A 22,843-nucleotide genomic window follows, 5' to 3' on the forward strand; every position below is an offset into this window, starting at 1 on the left:
CTAACCTCAACCATCACAACTAAATGCATACCCTAACCCTAACCTAAACCTAATTCTACCCTGAACCCTAAAACCAAGTCTTAAGCCTTAAACAGCCCTTTGAATAAGTGAGGACCAGCCAAAATGTCCTCACTTTCCCAAAATGTCCTCATTCCCAAGATCTTAAACTCTAACTGGTCCTCACAAGGATAGCTGTGCAAATACACACACACACAGACAACACACACACACACAAACAAACCCCTTCTAACACACACACACACACATACACACAGATATATACGGAATGCACTAAATCTGTGTTGGGTTTAATGTTACACAGACAGAGCTATGTGAGTATGTCATTGTAACATAGGGCAGAGTGTACTCTCCACCAGATTTCTCTTGTCATTGCTTTCCAGAAATGTCCCTTATACATCTCATCCGCTCTCTAAGGACCCAAAACAAAGCAGCCCTGTCATGGCGTCACGGCTGGACAGCTATAGAGGCGTCAGAACGCGTGACTGTTGTTTATATCAACTCTCTCCCTCCACACACAGCCCTACGCACCCAGAGGAATGAGATCAGAGCTTTCTCAGAAAGATTCAGAGGCCATTCAGATTAGTGTTTACAACACACGCATACAGAACGCCGGCACCAGCCGAAGACACAAACAAACAAACAAAAAACCCCAAAGCAATGCGTAAAAACACAACAACAGCGACAGGGGCTCGACCTTACCTACTGGAGGCCAAGTCCAGCAATGAGTGTGATTTACTTAGACCTGAGAGAGAGAGAGGGAGAGAGAGGGGGGCGGGGGAGAGAGAGAGACAGAGAGAGAGAGAGAGAGAGAGAGAGAGAGAGAGAGAGAGAGAATCAATAAACAAAAGAGCTTGTATTGATACAGTGAAAATGAGGGAAGAATTGGACTTGTGGCTGCTACATTAATTCTTTATAGATGCTGTTAGCCTTGGCTACATTACATTATAATGTGTTCTCTCTCTCTCTTTTCTTTCTCAAAATGCTAACACAAGGATTTCATAATACACCTGACATCTCACGTTTTTCAGATCTTTTGCTGTTTTTACGTAAATTTATCAGTTTTTTGCAGTTGTTCTTATTTTGAACCTGTTACATAGAAATGAGTTACTGTCACAAAAAAAGAGTAAAATCATTTATGACTTATGTGTGAATTTATGCTGGCGTGAGACACGCCCCGCTGCGCAGTTACCATTTAAAACAGACATAAACAGAAGAGAGCATGCCTGCTCCTGCTGACTGAGAGAGAACACAATGAAGTGATGAAATGAAAGAGTGTGACTGGAGAGGGGGGGTCTTACCGGAGCTGGTGAGGGGGGGCGCGGGCGCGGGGGTGAGGAGGGAGGCGGTGCCGTTTGGTAGAGCTGGTGTACTGAGAGAGGGCAGGAGAGGTACAGGCATGCCCACAGGCACCAGGCCTGGCACAGCGGGCACAGAGGACTGGATTGGCACAGGTGTCAGGATTGGCATCGTGGGCATTACGGTGAGGTTTGGCATCGAGCCCATTCCTGGACGCCACACAGAACAAACACCATAAATGTTTTAATGACATAAAAAATATGAATCTTCATCAGAGAGTCTTTAACAACATAAACCTCTAGTCTTAATGACACTTAAATAAACTTCATTCTCAGAAAATCAAATACTGTAAGTTTTTCTTAGTTCTTTAAAATTAAATCTAAGTGTTCAGTATCTAAAAAGCAATGTAAGTATTAATGTTTATTTTATTATTTAAAACGTAAATGTTTGTTTTTTTGAGGCTAGTCTTTTATTATGTGTATTGAGCTGCATTTAGAATTCAATGTAAGCGTTTGCCAAAATTACACCAAGATTTTTAATCTACAGAAAATTCTGACATGTAAGCATCAGCAAATTTATCCAGCCAAAGATTCTCTAAGAGTGAAGAGTGCTGTTTGCCTAAGCTAGCACATTTGAGTTTGTTCTGGCCTGAGTGTGTTGAGTGTGTGTGTGGAGATGTGTTGAGCGAGCGTGTTCAGTGTGTTGAGGGAGTGTGTTGAGTGTGTGTGTTGAGTTGTGCCAAGTTTGTTTGTTGAGTGTGTGTGTTCGGGTGTGTAGAGTATGTTGAGTGCGTGTGTTGAATGCTTGTGCTGAGTAAGTGCACCGAGTGTGTGTGTTGAGTTTGTGTGTTGAGTGAGTGTGTTGGGTTGTGCTGAGTGAGTGCATGTGTTGAGGGTGTGTATTGAGTGAGCCACTAGCCACTAAACCACTAGCAAATCACATGACTGGTCCCACACAAGAGTTTGTCCTTCCGACCACTTTTCAGTTCGATTGGCTTTATGGTGAAATAGTTTTTCCTTTTCTGTAGTTAGTGTTTGAAGATTTAGAGTTAAATTGGAAACGGTATCTGTTTCACCACTTCCTACCGAATCGAGACGACGATGTCATCATGGGGGTGGGTGTCTGCTTCATTATGATTGGCAGGGCAGAGGGAAGGGGCTGGCCCTGCAGCTGCAGTTTGATCAGTTTCATTGCAATGGAGAACTCCAATCTGTCCATCTTTCCATCCTTACCCATGTCAGCCAGAGCCCTACACAGACAGAGAGAGAGCGTGGTAAGACAAGGTGTCTGTGTATGAGAGAGCGAGAGAGAGAGAGAGAGAGAGGGAGAGAGGGAGAGGGAAAGAAAGAGAGAGAGAGAGACAGGGAACCAGGGCAGTGACACACAAGGTCCACAGTGTCTGAAGTGAATTCCCCTGAAGGGAGACTGATTCACAGATAAAGTAATCCCGCAAGCTGACGCGGGAATTCTACATCCTGGAAGTATAATTCTACATCCTGTTTGGAGCTGGGTGTGTGGGCATGAGATGGTGTTTACAGTCAGAAAACCACAGACAGGAAAGAGAACTCCCTTCATTAGGAAATCCACACCCTCCTAACACAGGGAGAGAGACTTACTTTCTGGAGCAAATAGTATCTGGCCCTAATCTGCAGGGACAGCACAGTGACTGTTTGTCTACAGAGTGTGTGTGTGTGTGTGTGTGTGTATAAGTTCTTTCAGGTCTTGCTGCTTTACTGTGTTGAGAGGAAAGCTAACAGAGAAACGTCTTTCTGTAGCAGCTCTGAACAGACCAGGGGCTGAAAGGTCAGGGTGAAGAGAGTGGGTGAAAACATGATGAGACATGATAGATTTATGCAGTATGACTGGGGAATAGTCTCTCCACATGTAAACATTACTGCAAATGAATGGCAAATACGGTAACTGTAAAGGTTATTGTGCAATGTCCTGAAAAGTGAATGTAAAAGTAAGGCATATATTGGGATTAGAGAGGTGTTTGTAAACAGGCAGTGTTGTGTTACAGGTGTAAATCTGATTAAGAGGGACTGTAAAGTGATTGTAAAGTGATTGTAAAATGGCTGTAACATGGCAGTGGAGGTCATACTGTTGCTGTAAGGAGTTTGTAAAGTGCATGTGAAGTAAATGTAATGCAAATGTAAAGTTTATGCAAAGTATATTTACAGTAAAGGCAAAGTAAAAGTAAAGTGAATGTAAAGTGAAACTAAAGTGAATGTAAAGTGAATGTAAACTGAAAGTAAAATTTGCTTGTACCATATCTGGGCCAGAACTGGAGAAGGGAGTCCAGACTGCAGGAAAAAGTTGCGTGCCTGCTCTCCTACACAGAGAACACACACACACACACACGGTATAGCATCATTAAATGCAATCCTACACAAGAGCATTTTGTACTGCAGAACCTGTAAACGCAACCCTATACACAAACACACACATACATTTATATGTAATACATTTTCTTATTATATGCCATATATATTAAAACACAATAACACATAACACAAAACAATACACACCCCAGCACATAACAATACAAATGTGTCTGTGTATATGTGTGTGTGTGTGTGTGTGTGTGCGCGCGCGTGCCTGTGTGTATGTGTGTGTGTGTGTGAACTGACCCACCTGACACATATCCCAGTGTGGGATTGAGAGAGTCAAACTGTTTATCATGTTTCCCTCTCTCCTCTGGAGTTATGGCCCAGATACTGCACCCGCCTGAGAGAGAGAGAGAGAGAGCGAGAGAGAGGATTATTCCGTTTATGACAGCCTTGTCTCATCCAAATCCACTGTAAGAACACAACTGATAAAATGTGTCCATTAATCTCCTCTCCACTCACATCTGATGCTGCTATCCATCCACCCATCTATGCATCTATTCACTCATCCGTTCATCCATCCATTCATTCCATTCTCTCTGGGCACTGTGTACACAGAGGTCACACACACACACACACACACACACACACACACACACAGAGCCCTGTGGAAAGGGCAGTGTCTGTCATCAGCAGTGAGAACAGGCTCAGAGATCTTGCAGAGAGCAGGCAGACTCTGATGACAGAGTGTATGTCAGCACTAGAACACTGTGAACAGTCACACACAGTGACGCAGTCACACAGTCACCCACAGTCACACACAGTCACACATAGTCAAACACAGTCACACACAATCACACACAGTCACACACAGTCACACACAATCACACACAATCACACACAGTCACCCACAGTCACACATAGTCAAACACAGTCACACACAATCACACACAGTCACACACAGTCACACACAGTCACACATAGTCAAACACAGTCACACACAGTCACACACAGTCACACACAATCACACACAGTCACACACAGTCACACAGTCACACAAAGTCACACACAATCACACACAGTCACACACAATCACACAAAGTCACACACAATCACACAAAGTCACACAGTAACACACAATCACACACAGTCACACACAGTCACAAAGTCACACAAAGTCACACACAATCACACAAAGTCACACAGTAACACACAATCACACACAGTCACACAGTCACACAGTCACACAAAGTCACACACAATCACACACAGTCACACACAATCACACAAAGTCACACAAAGTCACACACAATCACACAAAGTCACACAGTAACACACAATCACACACAGTCACACAGTCACACAGTCACACAAAGTCACACACAATCACACACAGTCACACACAGTCACACAAAGTCACACACAATCATACACAGTCACACACAGTCACACAGTCACACAAAGTCACACACAGTCACACACAGTCACACAAAGTCACACACAATCATACACAGTCACACACAGTCACACACAGTCACACAGTCACACAAAGTCACACACAATCACACACAGTCACACACAATCACACAAAGTCACACACAATCACACACAGTCACACAGTCACACAAAGTCACACACAATCACACAGTCACACGCAGTCACACACAATCACACACAGTCACACACAGTCACACACAATCACACACAGTCACACACAGTCACACAAAGTCACACACTGTCACACACAATCACACAAAGTCACACAGTAACACACAATCACACACAGTCACACAAAGTCACACAGTCACACACAGTCACACAAAGTCACACACAGTCACACACAGTCACACAGAGTCACACAGTCACATAAAGTCACACACAATCACACACAGTCACACACAGTCACACAAAGTCACACAGTCACACAAAGTCACACACAATCACACACAGTCACACACAGTCACACAAAGTCACACACAATCATACACAGTCACACACAGTCACACACAGTCACACAGTCACACAAAGTCACACACAATCACACAGTCACACACAGTCACACAAAGTCACACACAATCATACACAGTCACACACGGTCACACACAGTCACACAGTCACACAAAGTCACACACAATCACACAGTCACACACAGTCACACACAATCACACACAGTCACACACAGTCACACACAATCACACACAGTCACACACAGTCACACAAAGTCACACACAGTCACACACAATCACACAAAGTCACACAGTAACACACAATCACACACAGTCACACAAAGTCACACAGTCACACACAGTCACACAAAGTCACACACAGTCACACACAGTCACACAGAGTCACACAGACACATAAAGTCACACACAATCACACACAGTCACACACAGTCACACAAAGTCACACAGTCACACAAAGTCACACAAAGTCACACACAGTCACACACAGTCACACAAAGTCACACACAATCACACAGTCACACACAGTCACACACAATCACACAAAGTCACACACAATCACACACAGTCACACACAGTCACACAAAGTCACACAAAGTCACACACAATCACACACAGTCACACACAATCACACACAGTCACACAGTAACACACAGTCACACAGTCACACAAAGTCAAACACAGTCAATTACAGTCACACACAGTCACACAGTCACACACAGTCACACACAGACACACAGTCACACAGTCACACACACTCTCACAGTCACACAGTCACACACAGCCACACACAGTCACACACAGTCATACACAGCCAACAGGATTAGAGGAGGCTGATCACTGCTCTTTTTCAAACAAAAATGAAACATGACTGGTATTCACCTAATGATAATAAATAAACATATGTGTGCATGTGTGTGTGTGTGTAATGACAGTGCTGAATTGCCTGCTGTGAGTTGAGTGCTGTGTGTATCATGTTGTGTGTACATGCAGTGTCTTCTGTGTGTGTTGATTAATGATGCTCTGACTCAAACAGGCAAACACAGACACACACAGACACACAAACACATTAAGACACACACACACACGTACACAAATGCACACACAAACCTACATTCAAACACACAAAGACACAGACACACACACACAGACACATACACCAGTGTACAAGGACAGCCGACATGCCTGCCTGGTGTTCATTTCAAAATAGGGAGAGAGAGAGAGAGAGAGAGAAGTACAATGTGGGGTTGAATTTTAAACCACTGTGGCCTTCAGAGAGCAGACTGCATCAAATGAGAGAACTGACAGAGAAGCTGTGACAGAGAACCATTACTCTCTGTGTGTGTGTGTGTGTGTGTGTGTGTGTGTGTGTGTGTGTGGTAGGGTGCGTGGTGCGTGGTTTTAATTGTGTGTTGTAAACAGTGATGTGTTAATTACCACTAATTACCACTAACATTAACACATCAGTGCTTACAACACACTTTCCTCCGCTCTCTGTCTACAATGTCCTTCAACGTCCTTCACCATCCATACGTATCTGATTCAATGATATACCAGACACAGGCTATCAGCAAACAATGTATACATGTATATGCACGCAAACGTTAAAACACACTCTGTCGCTCACACACACAGACACAGACACACATATGCAGTCAGAGTCCATAAATATGTCGACTCTCTCTCTCTCCCTCTTTCTCTCTCTCTCTCCTCTCTCCCTCGCTCTCTCTCTCTCTCTCTCTCTGGAGAAGGACAGAGCCTTCTTTATGCTCTAGTTTCATTAGAGTTAGAGAACACTGTGCTTTGATAAGCAGACTCTATGATTCATTAAGCTCTGTCTTTTTGACTAGGCAAGAAGGTAAAGACCTTTTCACTTTTCACTGACCTTTTATGAACCCTGTCAGTCTCTGAACTCTCACCCAGACAGATCCTACTCTTTCACCTCCCGGCTCTACAGCCCCCTTTCCTTTCACCTCCCGGCTCTACAACCCCCTTTCCTTTCACCTCCCATCTGTACAGCCCCCTTTCCTTTCACCTCCCATCTGTACAGCCCCCTTTCCTTTCACCTCCCATCTGTACAGCTCCCTTCCCTTTCACCTCCCATCTCTACAGCTCCCACTCTTTCACCTCCCGTCTCTACAGCCCCCTTTCCTTTCACCTCCCATCTCTACAGCCCCCTTTCCTTTCACCTCCCATCTCTACAACCCCCTTTCCTTTCACCTCCCGTCTCTACAGCCCCCTTTCCTTTCACCTCCCGTCTCTACAGCCCCCACTCTTTCACCTCCCATCTCTACAGCCCCCTTTCCTTTCACCTCCCATCTCTACAACCCCCTTTCCTTTCACCTCCCGTCTTTACAGCCCCCACTCTTTCACCTCCCGTCTCTACAGCCCCCTTTCCTTTCACCTCCCATCTCTACAACCCCCTTTCCTTTCACCTCCCGTCTCTACAACCCCCTTTCCTTTCACCTCCCATCTCTACAGCCCCCTTTCCTTTCACCTCCCGTCTCTACAGCCCCCTTTCCTTTCACCTCCCGTCTCTACAACCCCCTTTCCTTTCACCTCCCGTCTCTACAACCCCCTTTCCTTTCACCTCCCGTCTCTACAACCCCCTTTCCTTTCACCTCCCATCTGTACAGCCCCCTTTCCTTTCACCTCCCGTCTCTACAACCCCCTTTCCTTTCACATCCCGTCTCTACAGCCCCCACTCTTTCACCTCCCGTCTCTACAGCCCCCTTTCCTTTCACCTACCGTCTCTACAACCCCCTTTCCTTTCACCTCCCGTCTCTACAGCCCCCTTTCCTTTCACCTACCGTCTCTACAGCCCCCTTTCCTTTCACCTCCCGTCTCTACAGCCCCCTTTCCTTTCACCTCCCGTCTCTACAGCCCCCTTTCCTTTCACCTCCCGTCTCTACAGCCCCCTTTCCTTTCACCTCCCGTCTCTACAGCCCCCTTTCCTTTCACCTCCCGTCTCTACAGCCCCCTTTCCTTTCACCTACCGTCTCTACAGCCCCCTTTCCTTTCACCTCCCGTCTCTACAGCCCCCTTTCCTTTCACCTCCCGTCTCTACAGCCCCCTTTCCTTTCACCTCCCGTCTCTACAGCCCCCTTTCCTTTCACCTCCCGTCTCTACAGCCCCCTTTCCTTTCACCTCCCGTCTCTACAACCCCCTTTCCTTTCACCTCCCGTCTCTACAACCCCCTTTCCTTTCACCTCCCATCTCTACAGCCCCCTTTCCTTTCACCTCCCGTCTCTACAGCCCCCACTCTTTCACCTCCCGTCTCTACTGCCCCCTTCCCTTTCACCTCCTGTTCCTACAGCTCCTACTCTTTGTCAAATACTTCAGAGAATTTTACAGAGAACACACACACACACACACACACACACACACACACCTCTCTCTCTCTCTCTCTCTCTCTCTCTATATATATATATATACCTGTATATATACAGTGAAAGAGTAGGAGCTCTTTGCGTGAGAATGAGATACATTTCATTTGTATATACTGTGTGTGTGTGTGTGTGTGTGTGTGTGTGTGTGTGTGTGTGTGTGTGTAAATAGTAGAATGATATGAGTTCTAATATTACAGAGTAAATGCATAAGATCTGTTAGAGAAGACATAGAGGATGCTAATACAGAGTAAATGCATAAGGTCTGTTACAAGGTCTGTTACAGAAGACATAGAGGATGCTAATATTACAGAGTAAATGTATAAGGTCTGTTATAGAAGACATAGAGGATGCTAATATAACAGAGTTAACATATAAGGTCTGTTAGAGAAGACATAGAGGACGCTAATATTACAGAGTAAATGTATAAGGTCTGTTATAGAAGACATAGAGAACGCTAATATTACAGAGTAAATGTATAAGGTCTGTTAGAGAAGACATAGAGGATGATATTACAGAGTTAACATATAAGGTCTGTTATAGAAGACATAGAGGATGCTAATATAACAGAGTTAACATATAAGGTCTGTAAGAGAAGACATAGAGGACGCTAATATTACAGAGTAAACGCGTAAGGTCTGTTATAGAAGACATAGAGGATGCTAATATTACAGAGTAAATGTATAAGGTCTGTTATAGAAGACATAGAGAACGCTAATATCACAGAGTAAATGTATAAGGTCTGTTAGAGAAGACATAGAGGATGATATTACAGAGTTAACATATAAGGTCTGTTATAGAAGACATAGAGGATGCTAATATAACAGAGTTAACATATAAGGTCTGTTAGAGAAGACATAGAGGATGCTAATATTACAGAGTAAACGTGTAAGGTCTGTTATAGAAGACATAGAGGATGCTAATATAACAGAGTTAACATATAAGGTCTGTTAGAGAAGACATAGAGGATGCTAATATTACAGAGTAAATGTATAAGGTCTGTAAGAGAAGACATAGAGGACGCTAGTATTACAGAGTAAACGCGTAAGGTCTGTTAGAAAAGACAGAGAGGACGCTAATATTACAGAGTAAACGCGTAAGGTCTGTTAGAGAAGACATAGAGGATGCTTAAGTCCTTGAGTCAGCACAGTCTGTTCAAACTAACGGAGAAACTCAACCGCAATGTAATACTAAATGTACAGTCTCACACATACACACACACACACAGGCACACACACGCACACAGTCAAACACGCAAGTTTTAATCACTGAGTGAACTCTCAGCATTCTTGAGAGACTACAGATTCTGGAATCAGCAACATCACTATGGTGATAGAATGCATCTCCATGGGAACCAGGCCGGTCCCTGGTAGAGTTATTAGGACGACCCACTGGGAATGGTCCAAACCCCTGACTCTATACTGGGAACAGACTGAGTTGTTATTCTGGGAACAAGCTGGAAGTTTTAGAGTGGGAGCAGACTGGAGAAGTTATACTGGGAGTGTTATACTGGGAGCAGACTGGGACCATTACACTGGTACTGTTATACTTCAAAGTATTATATTGTTACACTGGGAGCGTCACACTTGTTGTATTATATATGTTGGAAGCGTACTGGTCTTAAACTTAGGGAAGATTCAGAATATTAACCTTGGGGTAGACTGGGAGTGTTAACTGGGAGAGTAAACTGGGAGGAGAAGACTGGGTGGGAGTGTTAGACTGGGAGTGTTGTGAATTGGAGGATGATCAAACTTTAACATTTGGGTGCTATTGAAAAAACTGTTACACAGGTACAGGTCCAAAAAGACCCACCCACACACAACTCTCTCTCTGTTTCTGTCTCTGTATTTAAGTAAGTGTGTAACATGTAATCCATCAGTCCTGTCTCCCAGCTATTGTGTGATTGAGAGAGAGAGAGTGTGTGTGTGTATGCGTGAGAGAGAGAGAGCAAGAGAAAAAGAGAAAAAGAGAGAGGAGAGAGATCCAGTTGGACTGTCTAACCACACTATCAATATTTTATTCTAGCATCATAATCATCAGCTCACTCAGTACTGGTAATGTTCCTCTAACGTTTCCCTTAATGGCCCCTTAATGTTACAGTAACGTTAAGCTAACGCAGCAACCTTCCCATAATCTCTGCTTCACCTCCATCAGCATGTCCCTACCACTCACGTAAGGTTCATCTCTCTCTGCTGTCCATTACACACACACATATTCTCTCACTCTCTCTCACACGCACACGCTCACTTAATGTTTCGGGGAGAGAGAGAGAGAGAGAGAGAGAGAGAGAGAGAGAAATTAGAATTCTGCTCTAAAACAGTATGGACTGAGATGAGAAATCACTTTCTTTCTTCTTTTATATGTGTCAGCTCTCACTGTCTGACACGCACACATGCACACACAGGGCAGTGGTCTTACCATTCATGGCTGCAGGTAGAGGTTCAACTGCTTCTTTCAGCTCAACTGTCTACTGGCTAGGGGGGGGTACAGAGAGAGAGACAAAGAGAGAGAGAGAGAGAGAGAGAGAGAGAGAGAGAGAGAGAGAGAGAGAGAGAGAGAGAGCGAGACTTTGACTTTTAACAGTAACTTTATTGATACATTGGCGCCAATAAATTTTGTAATTTCATTTCATCGGTCGCTTACATACACAGGCAGCAGTCTGTTTGTTATGTTAATTTGCGGTTAAAAAAACCCCTCAAATGTAAAACATTAATAAATAAAATTACAATTAAAATTAAGATTCTCATTTTAAAACACGATAAGGTAAAAGAAAAACACATAATAAAAGAAATTTTATACCACAATAAAGGAAACACACTAAAACCACTAAAAGTTAAAACCAACTCACTTAATGTTTCAGAGAGAGAGAGAGAGAGAGAGCATTAGTAATGCACTGAGAATAGAGCTCTTCCAAAACAAACATCAGTAAGAGAAAAAGAGAGAGAGAGAGAGAGAAAGAGAGAATGTGTAGACATGAGAGAGAGAGAGAGAGAGAGAGAGAGAGAGAGAGAGAGAGAGAAAGAGAGAATGTGTAGACATGAGGAGAGAGAGAGAGAGAGAGAGAGAGAGAGAGAGAGAGAGAGAATGGGCAGACACGAGGAGAGAGAGAGAGAGTGAATCTGTAGACATGAGAGAGAGAGAGAGAGAGAGAGAGAGAGTGAATGTGTAGACATGAGGAGAGGGAGGATGTGTAGACATGAGAGAGAGAGAGAGAGAGAGAGAGAGAGAGAGAGAATGGGCAGACACAAGGAGAGAGAGAGAGAGTGAATCTGTAGACATGAGAGAGAGAGAGAGAGAGAGAGAGAGAGAATGGGCAGACACGAGGAGAGAGAGAGAGAGTGAATCTGTAGACATGAGAGAGAGAGAGAGAGAGAGAGAGAGAGAATGGGCAGACATGAGGAGAGAGAGAGAGAGTGAATCTGTAGACATGAGAGAGAGAGAGAGAGAGAGCGAGTGAATGTGTAGACATGAGGAGAGAGAGAGAGAGAGAGAGAGAGAGAGAGAGAGAGAGAGAGAGTGAATCTGTAGACATGGGGAGAGAGAGAGAGTGAATGTGTAGACATGAGGAGAGAGAGAGAGTGAATGTGTAGACATGAGGAGAGGCAGAATGTGTAGACATGAGGAGAGAGAGAGAGAGAGAGAGAGAGAGAGGGGGGAGACGGTGTCTCTGGATCTCTATCAAACTTTCTATCAAACCACAAGCACAGCAGCAAAAGGATGTCATACCAATGACAGTTCCCTGCAATGGCACACACACATACAACTCTTCACATCACACACACACTCACACACACACCTACATTCAAACACACAAAGACACATACACACACACACACACACACACACACAAACCTACATTCAAACACACAAAGACACATACACACACACACATACACACACACACACACACACAAACCTACATTCAAACACACAAAGACACAGACACATACACCAGTGTACAAGGACAGCCGACATGCCTGCCTGGTGTTCATTTCAAAACAAATACACTCACTGACACTTAGTGTCTCTAAGATGGATAAGTGAGTGTGTGTGTGTGTGTGTGTGTGTGTGTGTGTGTGTGTGTGTGTGTGTGTGTGTGTGTGTGTGTGTGTGTGTGTGTGTGAAAGAGACAGTGGGAGTGGGAAGTTGGGGTTGGAAAGGATGCTTTGCAACTAGGCATTCAAACTCTACCCACACACACACACTGTGGGCCACTGACTATAATCACACACACTCTCTCTCTGTCCCTCTCTCTCTCTCACACACACACACACAGGAGAGCAGAGAGATACAGGGTACATTGTTGAGAGACACTGTGTACCCACAGGCATGTATTACATATGTGTTTATGTGTGTGTGTGTGAGTGTAAATGTAAACATGCAGTGTGTTTTCACAAGGACAGGTTAAACTGAGAATACAGTTTACAGACACAGAGCTACTCCTGTTAGCATTATGTTCCTCTTTGAGAGACGACATCTCAAAGAGGAACATAATGCTAACAGGACAGAGACAACTGGAGGATGACATAAACAGACAAGAGTACAGACAGAAAAACCACACACGCATACACGCGCACAGACACTCAGGCGCGCGCGCGCACACACACACACACACGCACTTATGCAGCACAGGGAGAATAAACACTGCGCACACAAACCCACAGCTACTGGGACAGACAAAGACAAACAAGAGAGCCAATGAAAGATTTCTCTGGGCACACAGATAACAGCCTTCACACACACACATACACACACACCAAACACACACACGCACACACGCCGCACACACACAAACACCTGCAAGAGTTTCACAGAGAGAGTGTCTGTTCTGACAGAGGTATCCCAGCATGCACTGGGTGACACGAAAAATGGGCTATCTGTCTGAACAGGAAACAGAACCTCTCAGAACCTGAGTGATCTGGACCAGAACCAGCCAATCAGAGCTCAGTGGACTGGATCATGTGACCCGGACAGTCTAAGGGCTGAGCTGTTTCTAAGAGACTTGCGACGGGGGTGAAAACATACTCTACAAACGCATGCGCGCGCACACACACACACACGTGTCCATAACCTTCATTGTTTATATTCAGAGGTGACTCCCATACACAAGGTGTTGACACAAGATTATCTTTGTGTGTGTGTGTGTGTGTGTGTGTGTGCCTGTGTGTAAATAGTGGTCCTGTTTTTACTGGAGTTTCTCTGTGCCTGCTCCAGCTGTCTCACCCTCTCCCAGAGAGCAGGGTGTCTGTTTCTGTGTCTTTCTCTCCGTTAAAGATCTGGCATTCCCACAGTTTGCATCTGACAGAGAGCTCAAACAGCTTCTGATATGCCTCCTCAGTCTCCTGAATGTGAATTCACAATACACGGAACTGGATCAGGAAATGATTTTGTGTTATACCGTGTGAATTCAGACAGAATTAAACTCCCAGACTTCTAAATCCTCACACATGCTGGGGGTCATCTCTTCTTCCTCTCTCAATTTTTCATCCTAGCTATTTTTCTTCCTCTTTATATATTACCATCTCTCTCCCTCCCTCTCTCTCGCTCACGCACACACACTATGAGAATATAGGCCAAACAGTACACTGGAAAGGGAGCAGTACTCACACTCTCTCCAACATATATATATGCACTCTTTCTGGGACATTCTGCTCCTCTCTTAAAACCACGCACACACACACACACACACACACACACACACACACACAAACACAAACATTTATGGCACAGTGTGTGGCAGAATTTATTGGAGTGTATGTGTACAGTGCATATTGATTGCTTCCTAAAAAGGTGAAATTCTCATTTAAATAATGTATGTATATCATTTCCAGTTTGTCCACTGATCAGGTGCAGTGTACACAGACTGGTAAGCAGTCAACCAGAAGGAATCTGCCTAAAGCAGGCCCATTCTCTCTCTCTCACACACACACACACACATATATGCACACATGCACGCATGCACACACACACACAGAGAACAGTGCACACATGTTGTTTTTTTTTTAATACTTCAGCTGAAATACATCGGACAAATTGCTCTGTCACAGTCATTAGTATCACTCTACAGTATGTGTGTGTGTGACCCACTCTAGTGAAGTACAGGGCATGATATGACACACGTTGTTTTGTTTTACTCTTTGGGTTATTTTGACTGAGTTAGTGGAACAGGTAATTCTGTTCTAGAACACTGTGTTAAGTGTTCCATAATCAGTGTTCTAGTGCTAGCTTTCCCAAATACTGGGTTTGTAAAGTTATCTCTCTCTTTAAGGACGGGGTCACACACCTCTGCCAACATCTCCTCTGTGTGTGTGTGTGTGTGTGTCTGTGAAGGGAAATTCACTGCAAGAGGTATAATGATTAAATCTGACCCACACACACTCGTGATGATGTAACAACACTAGTTGTGAGACTAAGGCATACCTTTATCAAACTTTATCGTCACACAGCGATTACAAACCATAAACAGGAGTCCGAAGATTACATCACACACGCAAATATTTTCTCTTATGACATACAAGATTATACTCTACCACTCTCTCACCAGAGGAACCCAAGGCTAATTACACTGTATGTATCACATATTCTCTCTCTACACACATCATACACATATTCAGCAACACAGAATAGCACAGCCTGTCAGTCTCACTCACAACTGGGATATTGCTTCAATTTCTCAGAGAGAGAGAGAGAGAGAGAAAGAGAGAGAGAGAGAGAGAGAGGGAATAAAAGTCTATGGCTGTTGGCAGTGGCTTGGCTACTTGCAGTAATTTGAATGTCAGTCTCTGACTGTGTGTGACGGTGTGAAACTGTGAAGGACGTGTCAGCCCGGGTTGTCAAAGGAGAAAGAAAACAAGGAAACCTAAGAATGTCCTTCATAACACTTTTTTTTTTACCGCTCAGACGAAAAATTACAGTCAATGTATGTTTTACAAGTCTCTTCTGACGTATGGCGCCCAGTCATTCTGGAGTCGTCTCTTACTGTCTGGGGTAGAACAGTTTACTAATTCACGCCAAGATCGAACAGGGGAGGGGAGGGGGGGGCACAATACAGGACCTGACAGTTACATAGGTTTTATATAACAGTGAAAGTTTTTTACGTATATCTTAATCAACGGTAGACTCAGATAAATGATATATGGGCAGCGGACAATCAGTATTGTTCTATTGATACGCACAGTTACGTAAATCTAGATACAAAAATGGACAGACACCTCGGGGCAAATTCAAAGCCGGACGTAGAAGGTATCGTCCTTTATAGAGTTACACAGCAGACAAACGCTTAAAGGTACGCACAGAAAGCGCCAGTCATCAGAAGGGGCTAGTGTTTCAGTTTTCATTGTCAAGATATACAAAATGAAAAGATCGAGTTGCCGAAACGCGAACTTCCCAACCGGCCGAGCGAGTCTGAGAATCAGAGATTTGGAAAAACAAAGATTGTTCATGCCACTTCTTCTGTAACATATGTTTACGGTCTTTTGTTGCGAAAGTGCACAGGGTTCCATCCACATAATACAAATCAGTTTTACATCTGTTCAGATAAACACATGTTCATATTCTCTAGGTACAGTGTAACGTCGGAAAAACGAAAATACCTCAGAGCTGATTGCCGCAAACATTTCGATGACATCGGTGAATATCTGTAGAATTAATAGGCAACAACCGGTGAACTTACCGTGCATAACGATGATGAGAGAAACCGAGAGATCAACGATCAAGCAGAACCGTGGGTAAATCAACCGTAATCGATAATTTGAACCTTTGTGAGAAGGATGGGGAATCGCGAAATATTCCCAGGTGATGATGATAACGGAGCGTAATCCCTCTAAACCTGCAGACTGCGGTGTGTCTCTAGGAGCGCGCGCCCGTAGCTCAGCTATCCACAAGTGACAGAGCCGACGTCAGTGGCACAGCAGGAAGGGCGGGGTCAATTTGGGAGCTGTGTTCAGGAGTGTACAAAAGCAACATCTGCTGCGCAGATTACGCACCCACTGCACATCTGCGCACATCTGCAAAACAAAAGTTCCGGATGTAGGACAAAATCCCCGACAGCGCGTTTGGGAAACACACACACACACACTTTTGCGCAGTTGTGTATGGCGACGTGCGGTGCACGGTTGTTACTAAAATGGTTTGTCTCGCTCTAAAATGTCGACAGCATAAAGGAGCCAGTCAGTCTGAATTACTCTTCTCCTGCTACGCGCTGCACAGATAAAATGCATTCTGAGGGGATCTATCGCGCTACACGTGTATGTAAAAGCTTCAGACGGGTAATACTGCCAACCACCGTATGAGTTCTATACGTGCTCTTTACCATGGCATGGTTTTCACAATATAGCGGCGTCGGCACATTCACGCAGATATTAACAGAATCTCTCTGACGGATTAAGCATTAACACAGCGGCGGACGCAGCTGAAACATGGGACAGGGTGAAAGAGAAAGAGCGAGAATGACACAGAGAAAAGGAGAGAGGGTGTGTAACTCATCTTCCATACCTTACCCGTGACGCTTTTTATCAGACCGCTGACAACTGTCTATTCCTCCTCATATGGACCGACATTTTAAAGGAAGACATAGACCAAACCATAAAAAAATCGTAAGAAGAGGAAGGGTAAGAAAAAAAGCGTCTTCGTTGTCCTTTGTTGTGCAGCAGGACTCTTGTTTTGAATTTTTGGATAATCTGTCCCCATTGCACTCTGTGATTTTTTTACATTACAGCTGAGAGAACTGAGGGGAAAATACCCTCATTTAATGAATCCTGTAGGCTCAGAGGGGAAGTGCTCCTCTCCTCTGAGACTACAGTTTTGATGATAACTGAGCTGAAGCTGAACTGTCAGATTTAAACTCACGAAGTAGTTTCTTTTAGCAGTGTCATACCACCCCCTACTGGTTATTTTTTACAGTACTGATGCAAAGAAAGAGAAAGAGAGAGAGAAAGAGAGAGAGAGAGAGAGAGAGGGCGAGAGGAAAACAGAAAACGGAGTCACAGCCTCAGACTTGGGTTTTAATTTAAATTTTTCAAATGAGAGTTACATGCTTTCATTGACTGACGCGACAAATAGAAGCAGCCAATGAAAAAATACAAAACAAACAAACAGACATGTGAAGCATGATGTGAGTCAAACTGAAGCAGGCTGACACAAGGGTCGGCCTCTTTGTCTGGGACCACATATGCAGACACATCACACACACACACACACACACACACACACCATTGTCCACTGTAATAAGCACGCTCACTCTCTCTCTCTCTCTTTTTCTCTCCATGCTTCTCACTTGGCCAAACCCTTCTGCACCTCCTGCAGTATTTGCTCCTCCAAAGAGGAGGTGTCGTACTCCTTCAGCATGTCGTACTGATGCCAGGGTTCCGCCCACTTCTGGGCGTGGGCCATCTGCTCCTCTGTCAGACACAGGTCGAAACGGATCCCCTGGATATTGAATTTGGGACGTTCCCAACGCTTTGACCACGGCTTAGGCTTCATCCGTACTTTCAGCTGGAGAGAGAGAGAGAATGCAAGAGAAAGTTGGGTTAGATGAAAGCAAAAAATTATTTTCTTTAGATTTTACAGACATCTTGCAGTTTTGACACACAGAGAGTCCACTAAAGCCACCGAATCGCCCGCCCAGTGTAATGGCTCCAACTGTTTAAAGAGATGTGTTAAGTGTGAACACACTAAAAAACACTGAACTGTTAAAGAGGTGTGTTAGGTGTGAACACACTAAAGAAATGATGAAACTGTTTAAAGAGATGTATTAAGTGTGAACACACTAAAAAACACTGAACTGTTTAAAGAGGTGTGTTAAGTGTGAACACACTAAAGAAAACATGAAACTGTTTAAAGAGGTGTGTTAAGTGAGAGCACACTAAAGAAAAGATGAAACACTAAAGGAAAGATGAAAAATCAATGAAGTACTACTTTATTGTCAGAATTTGAGCGGTGCTGGTTTAGAGGATGGACTGCTGCGCGCGTGTGTGTGTGTGTAACTGGGTTGTTGTACTAATTCTTACTTGGTTAACTGGGACGTCTCCACTGAGAGAGTGGGGAATGGGTTTCATGTCAAAATTGAAGGTGCTGTATTCTGGCAGTGCGTCCCTCAGATACATCAGATTATCATCCAGACGTTTCTCGAGTTTAAGGACCTCAATCTTCTGCAGCCGTGGATTATAGAGCTCATAACACATCTCTACACCTGAACACACACACACACACACGCACAGACGCACACAGAGACAGCCAATGAAAACAGGTGTTGGGGAACAGTGCTTGACAGTCAAAATGTGGTTTAGAAGGAGGTTGCTTTCCAGTCAGTCCACTGGCACATGTTTCCAGGCTTTCTGTACATGAAAGAGTGTAATCAGTATTCTGACATCATATGAGTGTGCAACCAACAGAAATAAAGTGGGCATGATTAAACACGTTCTTCCAGCTTATGCGACAATACTCTTCATAAGGTGACAACACTGCATAAGTGTTCAACTTTCTGATATGAATCAAATTTAAAGTAGTCCTCCAAATGATTTTTCTCACTTACATTGTTCCTCATTGTTTTTCTATGACTAATCGTGTGCGGTTCATGTACGGTTTAAAATTCATGTAAGTTGAGTTACACAAGACTTAAGTATCGTTTCCTGTCTTGTAGTCATTTGTGACTTAATTACATATTTGTTACATTCATAATTACATTTGCTGCTTTATATGTTGCAGCCACTACCAAACTGTGCTTTTGTGGTCCGGTAATAACAGCAGGCTGACTGGCCATAAGGGATTGAAAAAAAAGACAATAATAAAAAAGAATGCATAAAAACACCTAAATAGCATTTTAGGATGTGAGACATAATCTCTGTTAACAACATGCAATCCTATACATGTAACCTATGATAAACCTCGAACAATGACTGGGAGTTTTTCATTAGCTAGATAATGTTACCCTAACTCTGGGAACGATAGTTTTCCACACAAGTGCCACTAAAAAAAATAAAGTATCAGTTGTGAATGTTGTGAAACAGCAGGTGTGAATTGCTGACAGGGTTTGCTGTGTGATGAATGCCATGTTTTCTCAGCGATTTTGACCAATCACAGTGAAGCACCACAGATTCAGTGACATCACCAAGAATGGCACAGGAGGCTTTTTGAGGGTTTACCTCAGTCTTATCTGTTCCGGCAAACCTTGAGCCAGTGAAAACATTTTCCTACATCATAAACTTAAAATGGTGACAGTGTGTAGAATACGACATGAATAAACATGTTATAAAAATTTCAGTAGATTTCAGTTGAGTCTCAGACAGCATGTCCGGGTTATGGCGACCTGTTTGTCCTCAGGACCATCGAGTGTCAACAGAACCATACCAGTCACACATAACTCCTCCCATAGAAACTCCATTCTCCTTTTTAAGGTCAGAGGTCAGGGATTGGTACCTTGGTGGTCAATGACGTTCCTGAGAATAAATGTGGCTCCCAGTCCACTCCCGGAGCGCTGTATACAGATCCCAACAAAACGACTGGAATTCCCACTGGCATAGGGATCTGACATGGTCACAGCTAAAACACTACCTACGAAACACACATACACACTGGTCAAAATACTGTCTACAAAAAACACACAGAAATACACACAACATTCACAGATACAAATTTACACTCCGTAAACACATAGATACAAACACACACACACAAAACAGGAAAAAAAACAACTTTGTACACATGTAAACACATACGTACACATGTAAATACGCACACATACACAAATAAATACCCACACATACACATGTAAACATTCACACACATACACACACACACACACACAAAAACAATAATGGCAACATAAAAACTCATTCACAGATTCCCCTATACATGTGATACTTTCTGTGGTCCGTGCGTGAGTAGAGACAAAGCCTCATGTTAAACTAATGTTATGGGAATAGGAAATGAAGACAACCCGCTCTTACCGACATAAAACTCCGGAATGTTGAAGGCCTTCCGTCTCTTGATCATGTCTTTCCGTTCCATGGAAAATTTCACCGGATTAGAGCGCTGCCGAGGCGGAATAAACTCCGGACTCAGGAATCTGGACACACACAGAATTTACAAGTTATAATTTGTTATGAACTCCATATAGGCTAACGGAGAGAAGCGGGGATACTCAGTTTGTGTTTTAAATAATACGAAAGCACTTTACCGTCTTAGCGATTCTTCGGATTGTGTTTTGTCGACGATGACAGGTTTGGGGGGCGGAGTGAATTTGGGTGGCTGACCGTCGCCTCTGGAAGCGGCGTGACGAGGAAACGAGGTTGACACAAAACCTTTGGGGTGGAGGGGCGAAAGCAATTTATTTGTCTATTTTATTCACATCATTATGTAAATCTCTGTGATCGTGAACACTGTGAGCAATGAGCAGTGTATTCGTCCTCTGCATTTAACCCATCCAACACACCGGTAGTGAACACACACACACCAGACGCAGGGGTAGTGGGCTGCAAGCATACGCTAAAACGCATCTGAATGCAGTGTAGCACAATAAGGTACCGAAAGCAGTAAACGGTACTGTTACTGTAAAAGAACCACTGAGAACTGCAGCTAACAGAGTAGCAGTATGACCAAATCTGCATCCAAAATATGACATCAAACCATTGGGGTTAAGTACCTTGCCCAAGGGCACACAGCCGTGGATGACGGTCCTGAGAATCGAACCGGCAACCCTTCGGTCACGAGCCCGATTCTCTAACCTCTAAAACACGGGTTATTTGCCAATAGGAAAGTTAGTATCGTGGGGCATACTAAACTAATTGCATGCATACGCTAAAACGCATCTGAATGCGGTGCGATTGCAGGTCTAATATACAGTGTAGCACAATAAGGTAATGAAAGCAGTAAGAAGTACTGTTACTGTAAAAGAACCACTGAGAACTGTAGCTAACCGAGCAGCAGTATCACAAAATCTGCATCCAAAATATGACATCAAACCACAGAAATCTTGATCAGTGAACAACCCCTGTGGCTAGTTCTCGCGTGTAACTTAACAAAACACTTCAAGGTTGTTGTTGTTGTTATTTTTGGTGCTGCTCAGAGATCAGTAATGAAGTTGAGCAGGGTGCCTGTTGAGATTAGGAAATCCAAATGAGAAAAGTAGACCCAGTTTTTCTCAGACAGAACGTATCTCATGTCTGTTTGTGTAACAGTGCGGACGGATTCACAGAGGTTGGCTTGGCAGCAGGCCAGTGCTGGTTAAAACTACGCTTTATAAATCACCTGCACAGACCTCTGGGTCATATACCGCGTCCATATACCAAGAAAGGAGAGGAAACAACTTACGTTCATTCTGCTGTTGAATATTCCGCAGGACTCGTAGAGAACCAAGGACTTCACCCGTTCTCCTTAAGCACGCTGCCATGTTTCCAACTCTCACCTCTTCTTCTTCGATTCATTTCCGGTGACACCGAAATTTCAGCATGCGGGGCATTGCTACCACCTAGTGGTATATCATCTACCTGCACTGCGGACAGGTCTGAAACACGTATGAATTCAAATTGAAAGGGGGAAGAGGTAAGAAATACAAACTTGTGTAGAAGTTCTTGCGTCTGTAAGAAGTTCTGTCCACAGACACACAAAAAAGGCGCTCTCTCCCAGTGCTATTTAATGGCCCCAAAAAAGTGGTCAAAAAACGGAGTCTGGCGGAGCCCTACACAGAGAGCTCCTTCCTCTCGCCGTGTGAACATGTGTAATTTGGGGACTGTAATATGACTGTCAAATTAGACCTCACCCCTCCAGTATCCACCCGGGAGTACGGTCAACTCTGAGGTCATGTTTTATTCTGCTACTAACTTAGGATGCATGTAACCGGAACAAACAGACA

General features: G+C 43.9%; 3 protein-coding genes across 3 annotated transcripts in view; 1 reads left to right on the forward strand and 2 right to left on the reverse strand.

Annotated features, from left to right (window-relative positions):
• itsn2a (intersectin 2a) overlaps window positions 1-4,185 on the reverse strand; it is a 25,215-nt gene extending 21,030 nt beyond the window's left edge. Inside the window, exons 1-6 of the mRNA XM_030782946.1 lie at window positions 4,167-4,185; window positions 3,952-4,101; window positions 3,586-3,649; window positions 2,403-2,566; window positions 1,320-1,526; window positions 721-763 (exon numbers count right to left, since the gene is read on the reverse strand). Coding sequence (XP_030638806.1) covers window positions 721-763; window positions 1,320-1,526; window positions 2,403-2,566; window positions 3,586-3,649; window positions 3,952-4,101; window positions 4,167-4,185 — 647 coding nt within the window. The remainder of the gene's footprint in view (window positions 1-720; window positions 764-1,319; window positions 1,527-2,402; window positions 2,567-3,585; window positions 3,650-3,951; window positions 4,102-4,166) is intronic.
• Window positions 4,186-6,475: 2,290 nt separating this feature from the next.
• Window positions 6,476-14,011, forward strand: LOC115819391 (proline-rich extensin-like protein EPR1). The gene is made up of 3 exons (XM_030782947.1): window positions 6,476-6,482; window positions 7,690-8,883; window positions 13,884-14,011. Exons 1-3 carry the CDS (start codon window positions 6,476-6,478, stop codon window positions 14,009-14,011), a joined length of 1,329 nt encoding a protein of 442 aa, XP_030638807.1.
• A 3,964-nt stretch (window positions 14,012-17,975) lies between these two features.
• Window positions 17,976-22,389, reverse strand: mrpl19 (mitochondrial ribosomal protein L19). Its single transcript, XM_030781614.1, has 6 exons — window positions 22,303-22,389; window positions 21,170-21,293; window positions 20,940-21,058; window positions 20,410-20,544; window positions 19,002-19,183; window positions 17,976-18,486 (listed from the first exon to the last, which is right to left on the reverse strand). Exons 1-6 carry the CDS (start codon window positions 22,379-22,381, stop codon window positions 18,265-18,267), a joined length of 861 nt encoding a protein of 286 aa, XP_030637474.1. The 5' UTR covers window positions 22,382-22,389; the 3' UTR covers window positions 17,976-18,264.
• Window positions 22,390-22,843: the final 454 nt, after the last annotated feature.

Source organism: Chanos chanos, chromosome 8 (assembly GCF_902362185.1).
Source record: "Chanos chanos chromosome 8, fChaCha1.1, whole genome shotgun sequence".
NCBI lineage: Eukaryota > Metazoa > Chordata > Actinopteri > Gonorynchiformes > Chanidae > Chanos > Chanos chanos.